At 37.7% G+C, this 19,258-nt stretch overlaps 1 protein-coding gene across 3 annotated transcripts in view; it reads left to right on the top strand.

The window, feature by feature from the left end:
- The window catches only part of GPHN (gephyrin), a 531,607-nt gene extending 514,481 nt beyond the window's left edge, over positions 1-17,126 (top strand). For 2 of the 3 annotated variants that reach the window (XM_061156856.1, XM_061156854.1), the window contains 4 exons: positions 3,436-3,500; positions 6,716-6,819; positions 14,949-15,045; positions 16,125-17,126. In XM_061156856.1, the coding sequence (XP_061012839.1) occupies positions 3,436-3,500; positions 6,716-6,819; positions 14,949-15,045; positions 16,125-16,258 (400 nt within the window). In that variant the 3' untranslated portion in view covers positions 16,259-17,126. The remainder of the gene's footprint in view (positions 1-3,435; positions 3,501-6,715; positions 6,820-14,948; positions 15,046-16,124) is intronic. The other variant, XM_061156855.1, reaches the window with a different exon arrangement.
- The last annotated feature ends 2,132 nt before the right edge of the window (positions 17,127-19,258 follow it).

Raw genomic sequence — 19,258 nt, 5'->3', positions numbered from 1 at the left:
GAATAGTATTTCAAAATGCTTACTACCTCCAAAGAGGAAAGAAAAGTAAACACATACCTAGATCTTGCATATCTCCTAAAAATTAAAAATTCCCTGAGGAATGGCTGGAGGTTTTGTAATCCATTATAAACCCTCAAAGAATGCAAACATTGGTGTTGATAAAATATAAAATATGTGTGGCCTTGTCTTTAAGCAATAGCCTGTCTGTTCAGACTGCTGCTGCTCTCTAAGTCTCTGATACATAAACATTATAAAAACAGTGTTGAAAGGCCTCAGTGTGTGGGTGAGCATTTCAGCACACCTCCATGCCAACAGAGACAACAGTGATGATGCTTTAGTTCAGGGTTATACTCTGATGGGTGCTCATGTGAACCCTGAGAGTAGAGGTGGGAGCTACCAATTATTACAAGTGAGCCGTAATAGCAGAAATAGCCAGGAAATGCAGAAATTTCTAGAAAGAAGCCTTTTTAAGTGTCAAACCAGCCCTCCTGATCTCCCTGATTGATTGGGCACCTCATGTCAGTTCTAGACAGAGATCGGGCTTTATATTTAAGTATCAAGTTAAGATAACCCCTAAAGCCTTTCCACAATCTGATAGAATTCAGAATTCTTGGTGGTGTATTTCTGTAGTTGCTCCAATATGGCCGCCACTGACAGGGCCTTTTTACTATCGAAGCTGTTGGATTGGGATCATTCTTACTAAGAATATTTTGTCTTAAGCAAATATCTTTATGCTATGAGTACAGACAGACTTTTTAAAATTCCTGTCCCCATGGGCAGTACTAATTTGATTAGAATTCAGAGAACATCCCATGAGTATGTCAATGTACTTCTCACTAACTGCAAAAATTGGATTGATTATTTCTCTGCAGTGAGAAAGAAGCTGACATTACTTGCCCTCACCTCTAGGGGAGAAATAGTTGTGTAATATCTATTATTTAAATTAACCTCAGCACCTATGATATATAATAAGTACTCATTTTATTTTTAATCTGTTATTACCATTCACTTCAGCTATAGGAGTTCATCAGTTCCTAATATTTATTCTCCTCCCTTGAAGTCTAAAAGCTGTTACATTCTGATCTCAAGAGGGAAAAGGAACAACAGGTGTTCAGTTTTAAGGAAATAGCTTTCCAGATCCTAAACAGAAACTTCACAGTCTAGCAATAAGACAATCATCATAGCAGTGCACAATTACAAAATGTTTTATTATAATAGAATCTTTTTAAAATGAGTATCTTTAGAGAAATCACAGTACCTGTCTGCAAGATTCAAAAGATGACTTAAATTAGCTTTAAATACATAGAGGGAAGGTGTCATGTATTCCCTCCTCACTCTTAGTGTGTATTTTAGTTTGCTGTAAAAAAGTGGTTTAGAACTTTAAATGGGCTTCCTTTAATTGGCCAGAATTTTATACTTGCCTGAAGATAAGAATTTAAAGTAATTGCTACTTAATAGTAGAACAAGAAGAAATATAAAAAGTTGAAGAACAATTTAGCTTTGCTCTTCCCACATACAGTGCATTCAGAATGCAATTAACCTCTTTCGTTTTAGACAAAGAGATACTCAAAAAGCATTTGGGATATTATCAACCAGATCTACCAATTACGGTTTTTATGGGTCATCTGCAGTGAACATAGCTATTGTCAAAATGTACCTTGGAAATTATTTTCATCACACAGTAACAATAATTGCCAAATAACATATCTATAAATAGATAAGACAGTCTACTCTTTGTTTTCTAAAATACATCAAAGAATCAGGAAGTAAGCAAAAAAGGCCTCAGTAGCCAAAAATAGATGTTAGGAAACCAATATAGTAACACTTTACAGCACACCCTATGAGAGCCTTATCTAATTATGAACCATAATGTTAGAAAAGCCTTGGTTCAAATCTTTGTTTCCCCATTTTATATCTGAGTGATTTTGGCTAAATCGCTTAATCTCTTGAGTCTCATTTTTGTCATCTATAAAATGGAATAATAATTGTCACCTCATAGGATTTTTGTAAGAATTAAATGAAATAATGGATATAATGCTTAGATGTTTCTTTAAAAGTGGTAGTTTCTATTATTATTACTATTATTGTTATCATTCTAAAAATATAACCAATACTACTGTCTGTTTCCCAAACCTAAGGCCAGCTTTAAGGGTCGAGATGATGGCAGTCTCATATGAAGGGGACCCCAGAAAAATAAAACACTAGGGGGAGAAAAAGCAGAAGCAAGAACTGTAGAAACACTGCAGCGTATGGTTTAATACTCTGGTAACCCAATATCACTGTATCGTAGCAGAGCAGAATTGGTTAATAATGATGGCTGCGATTCATCAAAAATGTTAATGTTCATCGTATTACTGCAAAAGGTTATGTGTGAGTGAGCCTTTTCTCATTCAGCCCATCAGTGAAAGTAGTAAAAAGGAAAACAGTTTGGGTAGTTATTTTAGTTATGTGGAAATTTCAGCATTCCCTAAGAATTTTGCATCATTCAAGTTTCATTTATATAATAAAAATTTTAGCTGAGATTCTGTGTGAAGGGTAGGCGATAGAAAAAAAAAAAATCATTCTTATTTACCACCTGCCCCCTTCATGCCACTCACAGCCATCTCCACACCCCCATGATGAGGATTCCTGTCAGACCCGTAAGGAAATATAATTTGAGAATATTTTAAAATTATTATTGCTTTAAGGGCACTAAAAGCCGATGCACTGGGACAACCCAGAGGGATGGGATGGGGAGGGAGGTGGGAAGGGTTTCAGGACAGGGGACACATGTACACCCGTGGCTGATTCATGTCAGTGTATGGCAAAAACCACCACAATATTGTAATCAGGCTCCAATTAAAATAAATTAATTAAAAAATAAATTTTAAAAATTTATTGCTTTAATTTTGTTCTAGTCATGATATTTTGTTTTGATGTTTCAAAACATTCCCTTTATAGGAGGAAAGCTTTTTTTTTTTTTTTTTTTTTTTTTAGGAGGGAAGCTTTTATGTTTATTGCTGAGTATAGTCTTAAAGGACTGAGAAATACTCATCTTCAACAATAGGCGGTTATCTGATAGACATGTCTTACCAGATAGTCGTCTGATAAAAAGAATGATTGTTACTGGTCAGCAGGAAATAAACGCATTAGAAATTGTTAAACTAAAGGGCTAGAGAAACTGGGGTTTGGGATACACTTCTTGGGCACTGGCAAGAAGGAAACAAAGTAAACTACAGAAAACCAGGAAGTGTTGGTTAAAAACAGAAGATGCTAAAAACAAATTAATTTAATTGTGCTTCACTGCAGGTTATAAAGGTTTAAAGGAGAGTCAACAGAAAAGTATTTTTAGAGAGTAAGTGATCTGTATGAAGAACCATATAACAAGAAAACAGCAGTGTTTAATTTACTCATTGCTTAGCAGTCACTAACAAATATCCTCTATTTTTCCTCTAGCCTGCCAACAACATTTGCAACTTTGGATATTGATGGTGTAAGAAAAATAATCTTTGCACTACCAGGTAAGAATAACTTACTTTCTTTTGCTTTTTCTGGAAAAATAACCAAAATCTTTTTGTGCCCCAGGTGACCAGTCCCCTATCAGAGCACATGATTTGGAATCTGAAAGACCTGGGCTCAAGCCCCAGCTTTGCATACTGTATTACCTTGAGCAAATCACATAATCTCTCTGAGGCTGTTTCTTCATCTATAAAATGGGGCAAATATATGCTTCATAGGGCTTGTGCAAAAGTCAAATTAGATAGTACCTTTCAAAGCACAATTCAGACCCTAAGATGATAAGCATTACCTGTTACTACATCTTTCTGGGGCATGTACAGGACACTGGTCAAATTTAACAGTATAATCATCTCCCGCAACTAGAGTATTGTGCTCAAAGGGCCTTGAATCACCCCTGCAGATACTAGAACAACACCAACAAAAGAAATACAACATTGCATTTACTTGTTATTTTCTCAACTTCTAAAATTATCCTCTGATCTATAAGCGATGTTCCATTCTCTATCTTTTGGCATAGATTCCTTCAGAAAATAACCTACTTATTCCTTTCAGATGTAAAAGTCTGGTGGCTTTGGGTTGCTTATTTGCTTTTTTATAGTTAATAAATCTCAAAATAGAGATAGAAAAGGCAGGCAAAAAATTTTAGAAATTTAAAAACATTTTTAAAGCCCCTTATCTATAAGCATAAAAGAGGTTTGATTTCTATCGTATTAAGAGAGAGGACATGTAAGTAAAGTTTTAGTTCTCAAAATTTATCTGTGGTATAAGACTCCTTAAGGCCTTTAATTATCCCTAGATACTCTGAACACCATTATATAGAGAAAGGATAACCTCTTTCTAGCTTCATTTTGCTTAGAAGAAACTGTTTATGTTGTCTACAGAAGATATGACTTGACCTACGAAGTATGTTTTAGTGGGAGTCTGTTTTGCCATTACTAACAAAGTGTTGTTTATCTGCCAAAGAAGTTATAATTAAATAGCCTGCTTTTCAAATTGCTCCTCTGAGATTTTCTATGCTCAGCCTGAAGGTACCAAAAGAGGGCAGCAACAATTCACATGTTCAGATTGTAAAACCAGCAAAGTGGTTCTTTTTACAAGGATTTGAAAACTCAGAATTAGATTTTGCTTATTTAAAGTGCTTCATTTAAAGCCATTACTAATCTTGATAAGTTCTAAAGCAATTTAAAAGTCTTGTGTATCTACTTGTTCTTTTTTTTGACTTTTTCTAGTAACATGTGTTCACTGTAAAACATTAGAAAATAACTTAGATAAGCAATAAGAAATGTTATCCATAATCTCCCTCACCCAAAATAACCACTATTTTCAGATTTTTGGTGTTGGTTCTTCCAGTCTCTCTTTTTTTTTTACATCGAACAATTCATTTCTCATAGCGTAATTTTATCAAGCAGTAGCATTACAGGAATACTGTAATCATTGTTGAGCTTTTTTTCTTTTTTTTCTCCTTTTTTTTTTTTTTGCTTTCCCAGGAAAATTTCCATCTGTTTACATTTTGTTTCAAGAATAAAGCAGTTAATTGTCTCTAGGAGTCTGCTATCCTGTGAAATAACTCAGAAAAAACAACAGTTTTTTCTACTGAAATAATTGTGTCACTCATCACTTTACAACTTTAAAAAGATCTCTTTTTAAATGCTTTTGTAGGTAGAAGAAAATTAAAGGTATGGTTTTAGCTAGTAATAGGCCAAACCAGCCATTGCCTTTTATTTTGATGATGAAGTTAGCATCACATAACCAGGCCAAGCCATTCCCTACCCCCACTATATATATATATATACACACACACAGTCACATATCACTGTATAAAAGTATTAGTAAAATTATAATTTTAGAACCAACAGGGATATTGAGACTTATATCATCCAAACTTTTTATTTTGTGATTAAGTAAAGTTAGACCCAGAAGGGTTTGGAACTCTTGCCAGGGTCATGCAGCTTTGTTAGTTAACAATACCACACAAGAAACTAAATCTGTTATTCTCAGCTCAATCATTTTTTCATAGCTCACCTTACCTGCCTTTGAAGTGTATGACACACCCAGATTTCTTCTTGGAGAGGTACAATTGAATTCCTCAAATTTTTCTTTTAACTGTAAAAAAACTTGGCATTTGTATTATTCTGCTCAAGCTGCCAAAGCAGAATATCACAGACTGGGTAGCTTAAGCAACAGAAATTTATTTTCTCACAGTTCTGGAGACTAGAAGTCTAAGCTCAAGGCGCCAGCTCAGTTGGTTTCTGTTGAGATCTTTCTCCCTCACTTGCGAGTGGCCACTTCTCCCAACACCTCCACATGACCTTTTCTTCTGTGTACACTCCTCATGTTTGTTTTTCTTTTTATGAGGACACCAGTCCTATTGGATTAGAACCTCACCCTTAAAACCTCGTTAAACTTCGCATGCGTGCTAAGTTGCTTTAGTTGTGTCCGACTGTTTGCGACCCTATGGACTGTAGCCCACCAGGCTCCATATGTCCATGGGATTCTCCAGGCAAGAGTACTGGAGTGGGTTCCCATGTCCTTCTCCAGGAGATCTTCCCTACCCAGGGATTGAACCTGTGTCTCTTACCTCTCCTGCATTGGCAGGTGGGTTCTTTACCACTGGCACCACCTGGGAAGCGCATTTAACTTAGTTACTTCTTTAACAGTCCTATCTCCAAATACAGTCACATTGGAGGGTTAAGACTTCAACATATGAATTCGAGGGAAACATAATTCAGTTCCTAACAGTATTCACCTTCAAATCCTTCACATTTTAAATCATTTAGTTTTATATTTTTTAATTTAAAGAAGTTTCTGAGTAGGGAGGATTATGGATAAATTTCTTTATGCTTATCCTACTTGCTAATATTTTTTTGCACTGAGTATGTGTTACTATGTAATTTTATGCCATTTTAAAAATAGCAAGTCCAAACTGATTAGTAAGGGCGTCAGTGTATGGCTCTCAGGAAAGCAAAAATAAATGGTGTTCAGCAGCTTCTGTGCATCAGAAGTCTGCGTTTCACTGGTAGATCCAAATGTTTACACACTGTGTGCCATTTGGTTGAGTCTAGCTCTATTCTGGCATCCTTTTGGATTCAAGGTGATTCAAAAGAGGAAGGCTAGTGGTTAGTCACTTCATTCCCTTTGATAGCTGAAGGTATAGACATTCATGATTTTCTGGCATTTCTGTGTGTCTACTATAAATAACTGCTTGGTTGACTTCCAGGGAATCCTGTGTCAGCCGTGGTCACCTGCAATCTCTTTGTTGTGCCTGCACTGAGAAAGATGCAAGGCATCTTGGATCCTCGGCCAACCATCATCAAAGCCAGGGTAACGTTTTCTAATGACCAGAAACCAAAACTGAAGCCTGATAACAAATAAGGATATGACTTTTTAACTGCCCAAAACAAACATCTAGAATTTTATATTGTTGCTATTCAGTCACTCAGCCACGTCCTACTCTGTGCGACCCTCTGCAGCACACCAGGCTTCCCTGTCCTTCACCATCTCCCAGAACGTGCTCCAACTCATGTCCATTGAGTCAATTTTGAGGGAAAATGTGATTATATTCCTCTCTTCATGATAGAAAACAAAGGGAAAGGAGTCCCCTTTATTCCCTTCCCACATTATTCCACGACTCCTAAAGGGAATAATTTTCTTCAGCTAGAAGTCCATTTAGGAATGGATACGTAATGACAAAATGGTCAATAGAACACTAAACTAGTACTAAACCCTATGGAAAGAGGGATAAAAATTCCCTTTTCCCTAGGTAAACTTACAGAGAATAGCAATTTATTTGATCACTTTTTCTGTGACCCCACTGATCAATTTTAAACAGTTGAGAAAAAGACAATTAAAGGACCAGAAAGAGATTCTAGTGAAACAGAAGGAAAGGGTGACCATATTGTTTGGTACTACTAAGTACTACTAAGACTGAGGAGTTAGACCTGCAGTAAAAGTCACTCAGAAATTACAGTCCCCTTCTCACCACACTAACTTCAGCTTGATTTACTACTAGTCAACTAACTATGTAATATAGTTTCTGTGTAACTAGTGAACAATTTTCCTGGCAATTTAAACTAATACTCAGCCAGTGCTTTTCTTTAAGATTTACTGATGTATAATTTATATACACCAATTGCACATATTTAATGTAGACATTTTGAAAACTTCGGATATACACAAACACCCATGATGCCATCACCACAGTCAAGGTACTGAACAACGTCCATCACCTCCAGAAATCCCCTGGTGTCCTTTGATTTGTTTGTTTCATGGTAAGAGCATTTAATGTGAAAACTGTCCTCTTAAAGTATTTTAAAATGCACAGTACCACATAACTATAGGCAATATACTGTACAGCAGATGCCTCAGAACTAATTCGCCTTGCATAACAGAAACTGTGTATCCATTGAGCAACAGTCTCCCATGTCCTCCATCCCTCAGCCCCTGACAACCCCTGTTCTTCCTTCGCCTCTGTGAGTCTCACTACTAGATACTTCCTGTAAGTGGGATCTGGCAGTACTTTTGTAACCAGCTTATTTCACTTGGTGTGATGTCCTCTAGGAATAGCCATGTTGCCTCATGGGAAACAGTATGGAGTTTCCTCAAAACTTAAAAGTAAAACTACCATGTGATCCAACAATCTCACTTTTGGATATATGTCAAAAAGAATTGAAATCAGGATCTCAAAGAGATATTTGCACCCCACCATCTGTTGTAGCATTGTCCTCTATCACAAAGATAAGGAAGCAACCCAAATTTCAAACAACAGATGAATAGATAAGGAAAATGATGTATATGTGTACAATGGAACATTATTCAGCTTTTAAAAAAGATTAGTCATTGATCATCACAAGATATAATTGAATGCCTGTTTATGTGAGAATATTATGGCCTATAGACTGATTTAAAACAGATATTGAAAATGGTAGAACTGTCTATGATTTATAAGAAGTGTAAGCCAGTTTTATTACTACTAGGAGATGAAAATTATAACTAGATTATAGAAACTTTGGGAAAATGAAGTTGAAACTGATCTGTACCAGCATGCATAAGAATTTTAACGTTACGTGATAAATTTCAGATGATTTGTGGGGCAAATGAGCTCAAGCCCCTCTCTTTTAGACTAATGAAATCAGTGCTTATAACTTCTCTGTACTTTTAAGAGTTAATGTCAAGCTCCTTTAAAACCACTCTTTGGAAGCTTTGACAGGACTCAAACAGAGTCCAGGCCCTCAAAATCAGCCAGGGCCTAGAGCGTGTCACCTGGGGCCTCCACTCAAATAGAATCCCCTTTTGTCATCTGTTTTCTCAGAAACTCTCTTCTCCAGTCCATGCAGCAATTAGTCCAACCTCTCCCCCGAGTCTCCTGGAGCTTTCACCTTCCCATATTATCACCAGCAAACATTCCAAACACATTCAGGTTTTGGCAGTTGTCTAAAAGTCTTCTTTTGTGCCTGACCTCTTTTCATCAGTTGCTTTATTTCCATAATTCTTGATAATTTTATTTTTGCTTCAGCTACTCACATGCTTGTCCTTTTCAATGCCGTGAAGTGCTCCATCTCAAAACTCACCAACTCTGGTATACAGTTCAAGAACAATGACAAGTTACCTACCAGTAGATATAAAAGAACTTAAACACCTCACCCTTTTTCCTCAGTCCATAAGCCCCTTCTGGCTTAACCCTTTTTCTCATCCAGCGTAAATCCTATAGTGAATCACTTCAACTTTTTCTAACACCCTCAATTTTTTTTTTTTTTTTTTTTTTTGCCTTTCCTTCCTTCTACCACAATCACTCTAAGAATCCACAAAGTTGAATCAGTTTTCCCTTTTTTGTCCTTCACTTTTATTCCCAGGGCACTGAGTACAACTGGAGAAGAGTGTGCATCTGTTCGAGTTATCACTTCCAATTTAAAATCTCAGGAGGGGCCAAAATTACCCTTGAAGAACCTTGGTATATCTTGTGGATCAGCTTTTTCCATTCCTTACTCCAGCCTTCCAGATCTTCACCATTCTCCTAACGTCCCCTCCACTGTCCGCATCCCCTGTGTTTTGTAGCCAAATAAGCCTGATTTGAATAATTGCACCAACATTTGATGGTTTCTCTTCCTCTAATCTTGCTTCCTTTTAAATCCCTTTTCTGTCTAACTAATCATTGTCAGCACCTCCAATTAAAATTCTTCAATGCTTCCCATGACCCCAGGGTTAAATTCAGACACTCAAGTGAGCAGAGGAGGCCCTCCATCCCAAGGCCTGTTTTCCCTCCAGTGTTACCTGCTTCCCATCCTGCATTCTGACCATACCAAGCTTTTTATTGCCTCCAGGATGAGCATGAGATCACCTTCCTAGAAGGTTCTCCCCTAACCACCACCTTCTCTTTTCTCAGCTTAGAAAATTCCTTAATCATAAGACTCAGGCATCATCATGCCCTCTATGAATCCTTTCCCAGTGTCCCTAAGAAGGCTGATTATTTACTTCTTTGTGCCCTTTTATACCATATAAATGGCTCCATAACAACATTATTACACTATATTTAGAATTGGACATGGAACAACAGGCTGGTTCCAAATAGGAAAAGGAGTACATCAAAGCTGTATATTGTCACCCTGCTTATTTAACTTATATGCAGAGTACATCATGAGAAACGCTGGCCTGGAAAAAGCACAAGCTGGAATCAAGATTGCCGGGAGAAATATCAATAACCTCAGATAGGCAGATGACACCACCCTTATGGCAGAAAGTGAAGAGGAACTAAAAAGCCTCTTGATGAAAGTGAAAGAGGAGAGTATAAAAGTTGGCTTAAAGCTCAACATTCAGAAAACTAAGATCATGGCATCCAGTCCCATCACTTCATGGGAAATAGATGGGGAAACAGCGGAAACAGTGACAGACTCTATTTTTTGGGCTCCAAAATCACTGCAGGTGGTGATTGAAGCCATGCAATTAAAAGATGCTTACTCCTTGGAAGGAAAGTTATGACCAACCTAGATAGCATATTAAAAAGCAGAGACATTACTTTGCCAACAAAGGTCCATCTAGTCAAGGCTATGGTTTTTCCAGTGGTCATGTATGGATGTGAGAGTTAGACTGTAAAGAAAGCTGAGCGCCAAAGAATTGATGCTTTTGAACTGTGGTGTTGGAGAAGACTCTTGAGAGTCCCTTGGACTGCAAGGAGATCCAACCAATCCATCCTAAAGGAGATCAGTCCTGGCTGTTCATTGGAAGGACTGATGCTGAAACTGAAACTCCAGTATTTTGGCCACCTCATGCGAAAAGTTGACTCATTGGAAAAGACCCTGATGCTGGGAGGGATTGGGGGCAGGAGGAGAAGGAGATGACAGAAGATGAGATGGCTGGATGGCATCACCAACTTGATGGACATGAGTTTGAGTAAACTCTAGGAGTTGGTGATGGACAGGGAGGCCTGGCATGCTGCGATTCGTGGGGTCGCAAAAAGTCGGACACGACTGAACTGAACTGAACTGATGCTAGATAATTCTTCGAGGTCACTTCTCTAAAAGATGGACAGGACAAATAGGAAGGACAAAATATTCTCCCCTTTTTTAGTTAACAAATTTTGTTTTCTATAGCACATCCAGGTTCACAGCAAAATTAAGCCAAAAGTACAAGAGTTCCTGTATTAATTCTCCTCCCCGCCCCACAGACACACACAATCTCCCCGACTGTTGACATCCTGTACCACAGTGGTACATTTGTTACAATCAGTGAACCTACAGTGACACATTCATTTTCCCCCAAAGTCTGTAGTCTACATTAGGGTTCACTCTTGCTGTTGTGTATTCCATTGGTCTTGATAAATGTACAATTACATGTATTGACCCCTGGGTTGGGAAGATCCCCTGGAGGAGGGCATAACAACCCACTCCAGTATTCTTGCCTAGAGAATCCTATGGACAGAGGAGCCTGGCAGGCTACAGTCAGACACGACTGAGCGACTTAGCACACATCATGCACCATTGTAGTGTCATATACTTTCACAACCCAAAAACCCTCTGCACTCTGCCTGTTCATTCCTCCTTCCCTACTAACCCTTGGTCTTTTTACTGTCTCCATAGTTTTGCCTTTTCCAGAAGATCATATTTTTGGAATCATGCAGTATGTAACCTTTTCAAATGTCTTCTTTCACCTAGTAATATGAATTTAAGTTCCCTTCATGACTTTTCATGGCTAGATAGCTCATTTCTTTTTAGCACAGAATAATATTCCTTTCTCTGGATATGCCACCATTTATCCACTCACCTACTGAAGGGCATCTTTGTTGCTTCCAATTTGGGCAATTATGAATAAAGCTGCTAAACATATTTGTGTGCAAGTTTTTGTATGAACATAAACTTTCAGTTCACTTGGGTAAATACTAAGTTAAGGAATGTGATTAATGGATTGTATGATAAGATATATCTAGTTTTGTAAGAAATGCCAAAATGTCTTCCAAGTAGCTGTACCATTTTGCATTCCTGCCCCAGCGATGAGTCCCTGTTCTTCCACATTCTCAACAGGATTTGGTGTGGCCAGTGTTTTGGATTTTTGGCCTTTCTAGTAGATATCTCGTGATATCTCACTGTTTTAATTTGCAGTTCCCTGTATGATGTTGAACATTTTGCATATGCTTACTTCTCATATATGTATCTTCACTGATATAGTGCTCAGTTCTTTTGCCCAGTTTTTAATTGGATTGTTCATGTTCTTACTGTTGAGTTTTAAGAACTGTTTGTTTATTTTGGATAACAGATCTTTATCAGGCATGCTTTGTACAAATGTTTTCTCCCAGTCTGTGGCTTTTCATCTCACTTCATTGACCTTTCGTTTTTTCCTTTTCTAATTCTCTCCATTAGATATTTACATGTAGAGCATACCATATAATACCACACCAAATAATACAATTTTATCTCTTGAGTGACTGCTATGTGCCAGAAAAATACTCAAGGAAGCCGAGGACTCCTAGTCCATAGCTCACTGCCCAATTTTGAATGAGTGGAAAAAAAGTAAAACATCCACAATTTGCAATGTTCTTCCACCAAAATATATATGGTACATCATTATTATGTATGTACCATGATACATCATTATTTTAAGCACTGATGCTCATAGTAAATAGGTGCTTTCTTAAGCTAACTGATGTAATATACCAGAACTATAATGTCAGTACAACTAAATATATTAGTGAATAAAGTATTCTGCATTTCAGTAAAATACCACAAAACCCTGATTAGCTTCATCTCTTGCTACAAAAGGAACAGCTCTTTGTGAGGCTGTGAAAAAAATTCATTCGCTTCAAATTGATGCAGTTCTTATTTATTAAATTAACATAAATATACTCCTTTAAAACAAACAACCCCATTTTGTAGATGAACAAACAGGTATGGGGAAGCAAAATAACTTTCCAGTTCAGCATACCAGTTAACAGTCAGGCTGGGAGAAGAACGTGGGTGCTGGTAGCTTCACAGTCTAGTATCTGCTGCACTGCACTGCAGTGAGCCAGTCAGCGCCATTGCTGGGGAAAAGCTTAAACATGTAGCAAAGGACACGACCATGTGATAGCTCTTATGGCTTAGAACTGGAAGACACACATACCCATGGGGAGAGGTTGAAAGACAGAGATTTTTGTCCTCAGGTAAGCACAGAATAAATTAGGAACAGGGGCAAGTTATCCCCCACAGTAGATACGAAATAGGGTATAAACATAAGTAATATCACATGAAAGAGTTGAGTGTGATTTAATTAAGGAGAAACACCCTTGAATTGAACTTTAGTCTAGATTCCAGAGAGAAAGCCTAATTAGAATAATTGTTGTTGTTCAGTCACTCAGTCGTGTGCGACCCTTTGCAACTCCATGACTGCAGCACACCAGGCCTCCCTGTCCATCCCCATCTCCCGGAGCTTGCTCTAACTCATGTCCATTGAGTCAGTTTGCCATCCAACTATCTCATCCTTTATCACCCCCTTCTTCTCCTGCCTTCAATCTTTCCCAGCATCAGGGTCTTTTCTAATTAGTCACATCAGGTAGCCAAAGGATTGGAGCTTCAGCTTCAGCATCAGTCCTTCCAATGAATATTCAGGATTGATTTCCTTTAGGATGGACTGGTTTGATCTCCTTGCAGCCCAAGGGACTCTCAAGAGTCTTCTCCAACACCATAGTTCAGAAACAGCAATTTTTCTGCACTCAGCCTTCTTTATGGTCCAAATCTCACATCCATATGTGACTACTGGAAAAACCATAGTTTTGACTATATGGACCTTTGTTGGCAAAGTAATGTCTCTGCTTTTTAATATACTGTGAAATATTACTCATTCATAAAAAAGAATGGAATAACACCATTTGCAGCAACATGGATAAACCTATAGATTATCACACTGAGTGAAGTAAGTCAGACAGAGAAAGACAAATATCATGATATCACTTATGTGTGGAATCTAAAAAAAGTACAAATGAACTTACCTACAAAACATAAATAGACTTACAGGTGTAGGAAACAAACCTGATTACCAGGGAGTAAGGAGGTTGTGTTGTTTAGTTGCTAAGTTGTATCCACCTCTTTTGCAACCTCTGTCCGTGGGATTTCCCAGGCAAGAATACTGGCGTGAGTTGCCACTTCCTTCCGCAAGGAATCTTCCCAGCCCAGGGATCAAACCCACGTCTCCTGCCTTGGCAGGCAAGTTCTTTACCAGTGAACCACCAGGGAAGCCCACCAGAGAGTAAGAAGAGGGAAGGGATAAACTGGAAGATTAGGGTGACCTACACACTACTATGTATCTAGTATATATAAGATAGATAACTAATAGGGACCTACTGTATAGCACAGGGAACTCTACTCCATACTCTGTAATGGCCTGCATGGAAATAAATCTAAAAATGAGTCTATATGTGTGCAACTGGTTTGTTTTGTTTTACACCTGAAACTAACACAACATTGTAAATCAGTTGTACTCCAATGAAAATCTAAAAAATGAAAGAAAGTAACTGTCCCTTTTATATTAAAGATACGTATATGAATGAGTTGCTAAATTAGCACTGCAGTAAATCTGTTTACTGGATGGATGGATGGATGGAGAGATGGACAAAGGGGTGGGGAGATAAATGTATACTGAGCTTGTTTGTTGAGGTCTACCTCTTTTACTCTCAGTGTTAAAATATCTGCCTTAATTTCTCAATTCATAGGTCAAATTAGACTTCAAAAATAGATTTTGTGTTTCTCATCTACCCTTTTCCCTACTGCAAATACCAACTTCTTAGCCTCCTTTTCTCTTTTTATCAGAGCAACCCAACCTCTGGACTTCCTGTATTAAGAACATAAGGTGGCAGTGGTGGAGACAGCAGAATGCCAGGATATTTCCCTGTCCGTTGCACTCTTTGCATGACCACCACCACCCTATAGTTTTAAGAGATGATCAAGTTTAAGAGTGATTGAGTTTGTTTTCCTTTCCTCTCTTTTCTGTAGTTATCATGTGATGTAAAGCTGGATCCTCGCCCAGAATACCATCGGTGTATACTGACTTGGCATCACCAAGAACCACTCCCTTGGGCACAGAGTACAGGTTAGTCCTTCACACCTGCAGGTATCTCTTTGCACCCCTTCTGTTAAAACATAGATTTATGTATAACCTCCTTCCTTGAGTATACCTAATTTTGTAATTATTCCCTTTTTGTAACTTTTTCCCTGCTGAGAGATTAGATCTTAAGTTATTCCTAAACAGTGAGACATAACAAGGCAGGAGTAAAGAAGACTAATTATTGTTTAGTTATGCCTTGGAACTGTATTTCTAGACAAACATTTGAAATACAAATCTAGAATTACAGATGATTTTCATCTGTTTGTTCAACCAGTAAATTCTAAGCATAACTTTGGTTTTAGGAAAAGGAGGGGGCTGTGGCTATGCCACGCCGAAATGTGACATTAAAACCCAATTAGAGTGTGATTCTCTCTAAGGACTCAGAAATCAACTTGGATAATTGAGTTCTGTAGTTACCTGATATAGACTTTAAATTTTTATCCCCAACTTCTCTAGTCATATTTTACCTGACTTTTGATGCAATTCCAGAAAAAATTTAAACAAAGATCCTATTAAGTGCAAATATCAGTTAGCACAGTGAGTAAGTACATGGGCTTTGCCATCAGAGATTGCTTGCATATTGGCCACCAACTAGTTAGTAGGACCATAGGCAAGTTACCTAACCTCTTTTGAGGTGTCAAGAATTAAATAAAGTAGTTGAGTAAAATGCCTACCACCTTGTCTGGTACTTAAGTAAATACAAAAGAAATGGTAGCCACTGCTGTTATTATCATAATTATTTTAATAGGTTTTAAAAACCTCTCTTTTAGACACACATCACACGTAACCCTGAATTGAGAAATTCAATGGCATTTTCCATAGTGCTGTAAAATTTTGATTTCGTTCTCTCAATAATTTTTAATGTTTATTTTTTAAAGTTCAGTGAGAGGATAGTAGGATACAGTAGCTAGGTCATCTGAAAAAGATACTGGGAAGTCTGATCATCTTTCTTCCTCTTGAAGACCTGTGTTTGTTCATCAGTTTTTATTTTGAGAAGAACTACAAGGGCTCCACGTGCATACTCTGTGATGCTGCTGCCGCTGTAATAAGGTATTTCCTCCTAGGTAATCAGATGAGCAGCCGTCTGATGAGCATGCGCAGCGCCAACGGATTATTGATGCTTCCTCCAAAGACAGAGCAGTACGTGGAGCTCCACAAGGGCGAGGTGGTGGACGTCATGGTCATCGGACGGCTATGATGGTCACCAGTGGGAGAAAGCTTTGATGCATGTCCACATATCATTGACTGTATCCTGTAATATGCAACGGCACAGCTAGTTTTTCTGATTTGGATAAAAGTTGATCTGTATAGTCAACATCTTGAACTATATTTCAAAAGAATTTAAATACCTTTTAAAGAAAAAAACACCTAAAAATAAATCTTAACAGACAACTCTATTCTGATTATATCAAAGCAAATTTTTCCTTTCTTGCAAATTGCTTTGTGTGTTCAATGCTAGGTCTGATAGCGATAGCTTTTAGTAGACAGCAGTAGGTGCCTGCAGAACTTGTGTTTTTCTCATCTTTAAAATACAACTACTTATGCTCTTAAATCAAGGCTGTCTGCTTATTTATACTAGCGTAGGCAACACTTGGATTTCCCTTCTTAGTATGCTTCATAACTGCTTTCCAGAGAGCTTCCGCTTGTTCTTGACCATGTATCGTGTTTATGTGCACAGTGCCAAGCAGAGAGTGATGGGTGGCGGCCCTGCCCTGCCTGCAGGAGAGCCAGCCCCGCAGAGCGTCGGGGGAGCGGCTCTCATCCCAGTAGCCTCGTGGCACAGTACTCTTGGGCAGTAACTGGATACCTTTTATTTGAACAAACAAACTGGGGGGGAAAATGCTTCCTTAAGTGCTGACAGCCTTTTTAACCAATACATTTAAAATTGTACAGAACAAAAAATAAAATCAAAGACTGATCTTGTACAGATATTAGTGTTACCAGCATTCATGTGGAAATCAAGAGCAAAGACAAAACAATGTTAAACAACTCTGTACCATAACATTTTCTGTAATGATACTGAAACTTAATGAATAAAAAAAATCCTTGGTCATTATTTAAAATCCATGGTGTTGGCCTTGTTATTTAGAAAAAGAGAGAGAAGATAATCATGCCACTCTGGTGGGGTGCTGCTTGGATGAAAGCAATAGTTAAGATGGCTTAGCAAGGTGAAGTGGTATAAAGGAGTTTTTTTTAAATATAGGGTAGTCTATATTTTACTGTAGCATTGTGCAAAGATAGACTAGAAAGTAGGGAAGAATCTGCAGTTGGTCTGGTCTTCCCAGCCATAGCTGGAGAAACTGAATTTTTCTTTCAGATGTCATAGAAATGAGTCAAACATCTACAGTTTTTTGGAATAGGAGGGTAAATAAGTAATGAACCAGAAAATTGCCAGTGAGTACCTGGACTTTTTTTATCATGATCAGAAGTAAGAAATGGGAAAAATCTGTATGAACACAGAAAATACAACAATTAAAATATATGCTGTCCACAATGCCTTCTTTAACAAAAACTTAAGGGCACTTTTCGAACAGTGGTAACCCGGGACATTAATATGCTGTAGAGTATAGTTAGTAAACCAAACAACAAACATTGGTTTACTAGTAAACAAGAAGCTAAATGATGGTGATGAATAAAGTCAAGTTGTGAACAATAAATATTTGATACTGATACTTGATATTTCCAAAGTTGAAAATAAAATGTTCTATATTTTAAATGTATATTTTCAATTTAAAAAGATAAGGTTAATTGAGGTCAAATGAAAACCCATGCAAAGAGTTCTTTCCCTACATTCATCCAAGAAACATCTATGAAGCACCTACTGTGTGCTTGAGTATAAGGTCCAGCGTGCTATACTGTTTACAAGGATGAATAGGGATAAAGCTGACATTTTAATCCGTCAAGAAAAATTTAAAAACATGTGCAACTAAGCATAATATTTGATGTGTTTGATATTTCATAGTACAGGATAGAATTGTAGAATGTGATAAATGCTGTTAATATAGTTCAGATTTAAAGAGTTGGAGGTGTTCAGATGGGAACCTTTTTAAGATAAGATTTCAAGGGGTAAGAAATTTTAGTGGGTCTTGAAGGAAAGGTAGAATTTTAAAGGTGATAATGCAGAAAGAGGGTATTCCAGAAATAGAATTATGTATAATTAATAATAATTTTTATTTTTTTACAGAATGTAAGACCCACAAGGGCAATGATTTTTGTTTGTGTTGTTTACTGACATCCCCAGGTCCTTAGAGTTTCTGGCATATGTACGTAAGTGTAGGCATATATAACTATTTGTTCCATGAAACATATTATACGGAGTTTACTATGTGCCGTTCCCTTTTCTAAGTAGTCTTCATGTGTTTCGTATTCACAGCAATGTTGTGTTACTATCCCTATCATAATGAGGAAACTGAGGCCCAGAGAAGTCAGGGAACTTGTCCACGGTGGCACAGCTGATAAGAGGAGGAGCCAGGATTCAGACGTAACAATCTGGCTTCAGAATCCATATTCCTAAAACTCAGCCATCGAAACAGAAAGTTGATATATTTGTAAGACCAAAAAGTACATGTTTGAGGCCCAAACTATGAAGTTTTCAAATGCCTGGTTAAGGAGTCTAGATTTTCTAGAAACAATTAGACCACTAGAGATTCTTGATCAGGGAAGCATTAGGCTCAGAGCCCTTTTTTTTTTTTTTTTTTGAAAAATTGCTCTGACAGCACTGAACAGGATAGATTGGATTGGGGGGAAAACTGGAGAGAGACACCAATTAAGAACTGATCGTGACTGTGCAGGTGAGGAGTGATGACAGCCTTAACTATAGTGGTGGAGGTGATGGTGATGGGAAGGTCATGACAGCTGAATGCACCTTTGAACAGGAAAAATCGAAAGAATTTTATGACTGATTGAAAGTTTTGGAAAGGAAGTTAGACAAAGAACATGATTCAAAGTCTCTTGTCATAGCTGACTGGGAACATGTTCAACAATTAACCAAAAAATGAAGTCAGAAAAGTGGATTTTCTGCAGGAGCTGGTAAGTTTAGACATGTGTTTGAGATGCCAGAGGAGCACTAAGGTAGCCATGTCCTGTTGGCATTTGAAAATATAGGTTAGGAGTTCACAAAAGAGATGCTGGCTGAATGTAATCTTGGGGATCACTCACATAAAGGTGATATTTAAAATGTAAGGGTAAATAGGAAAAT

The sequence above is a fragment of the Dama dama genome, chromosome 12 (assembly GCF_033118175.1).
Source record: "Dama dama isolate Ldn47 chromosome 12, ASM3311817v1, whole genome shotgun sequence".
Lineage (NCBI taxonomy): Eukaryota > Metazoa > Chordata > Mammalia > Artiodactyla > Cervidae > Dama > Dama dama.
This window is presented reverse-complemented; position numbering and strand designations above follow the sequence as displayed.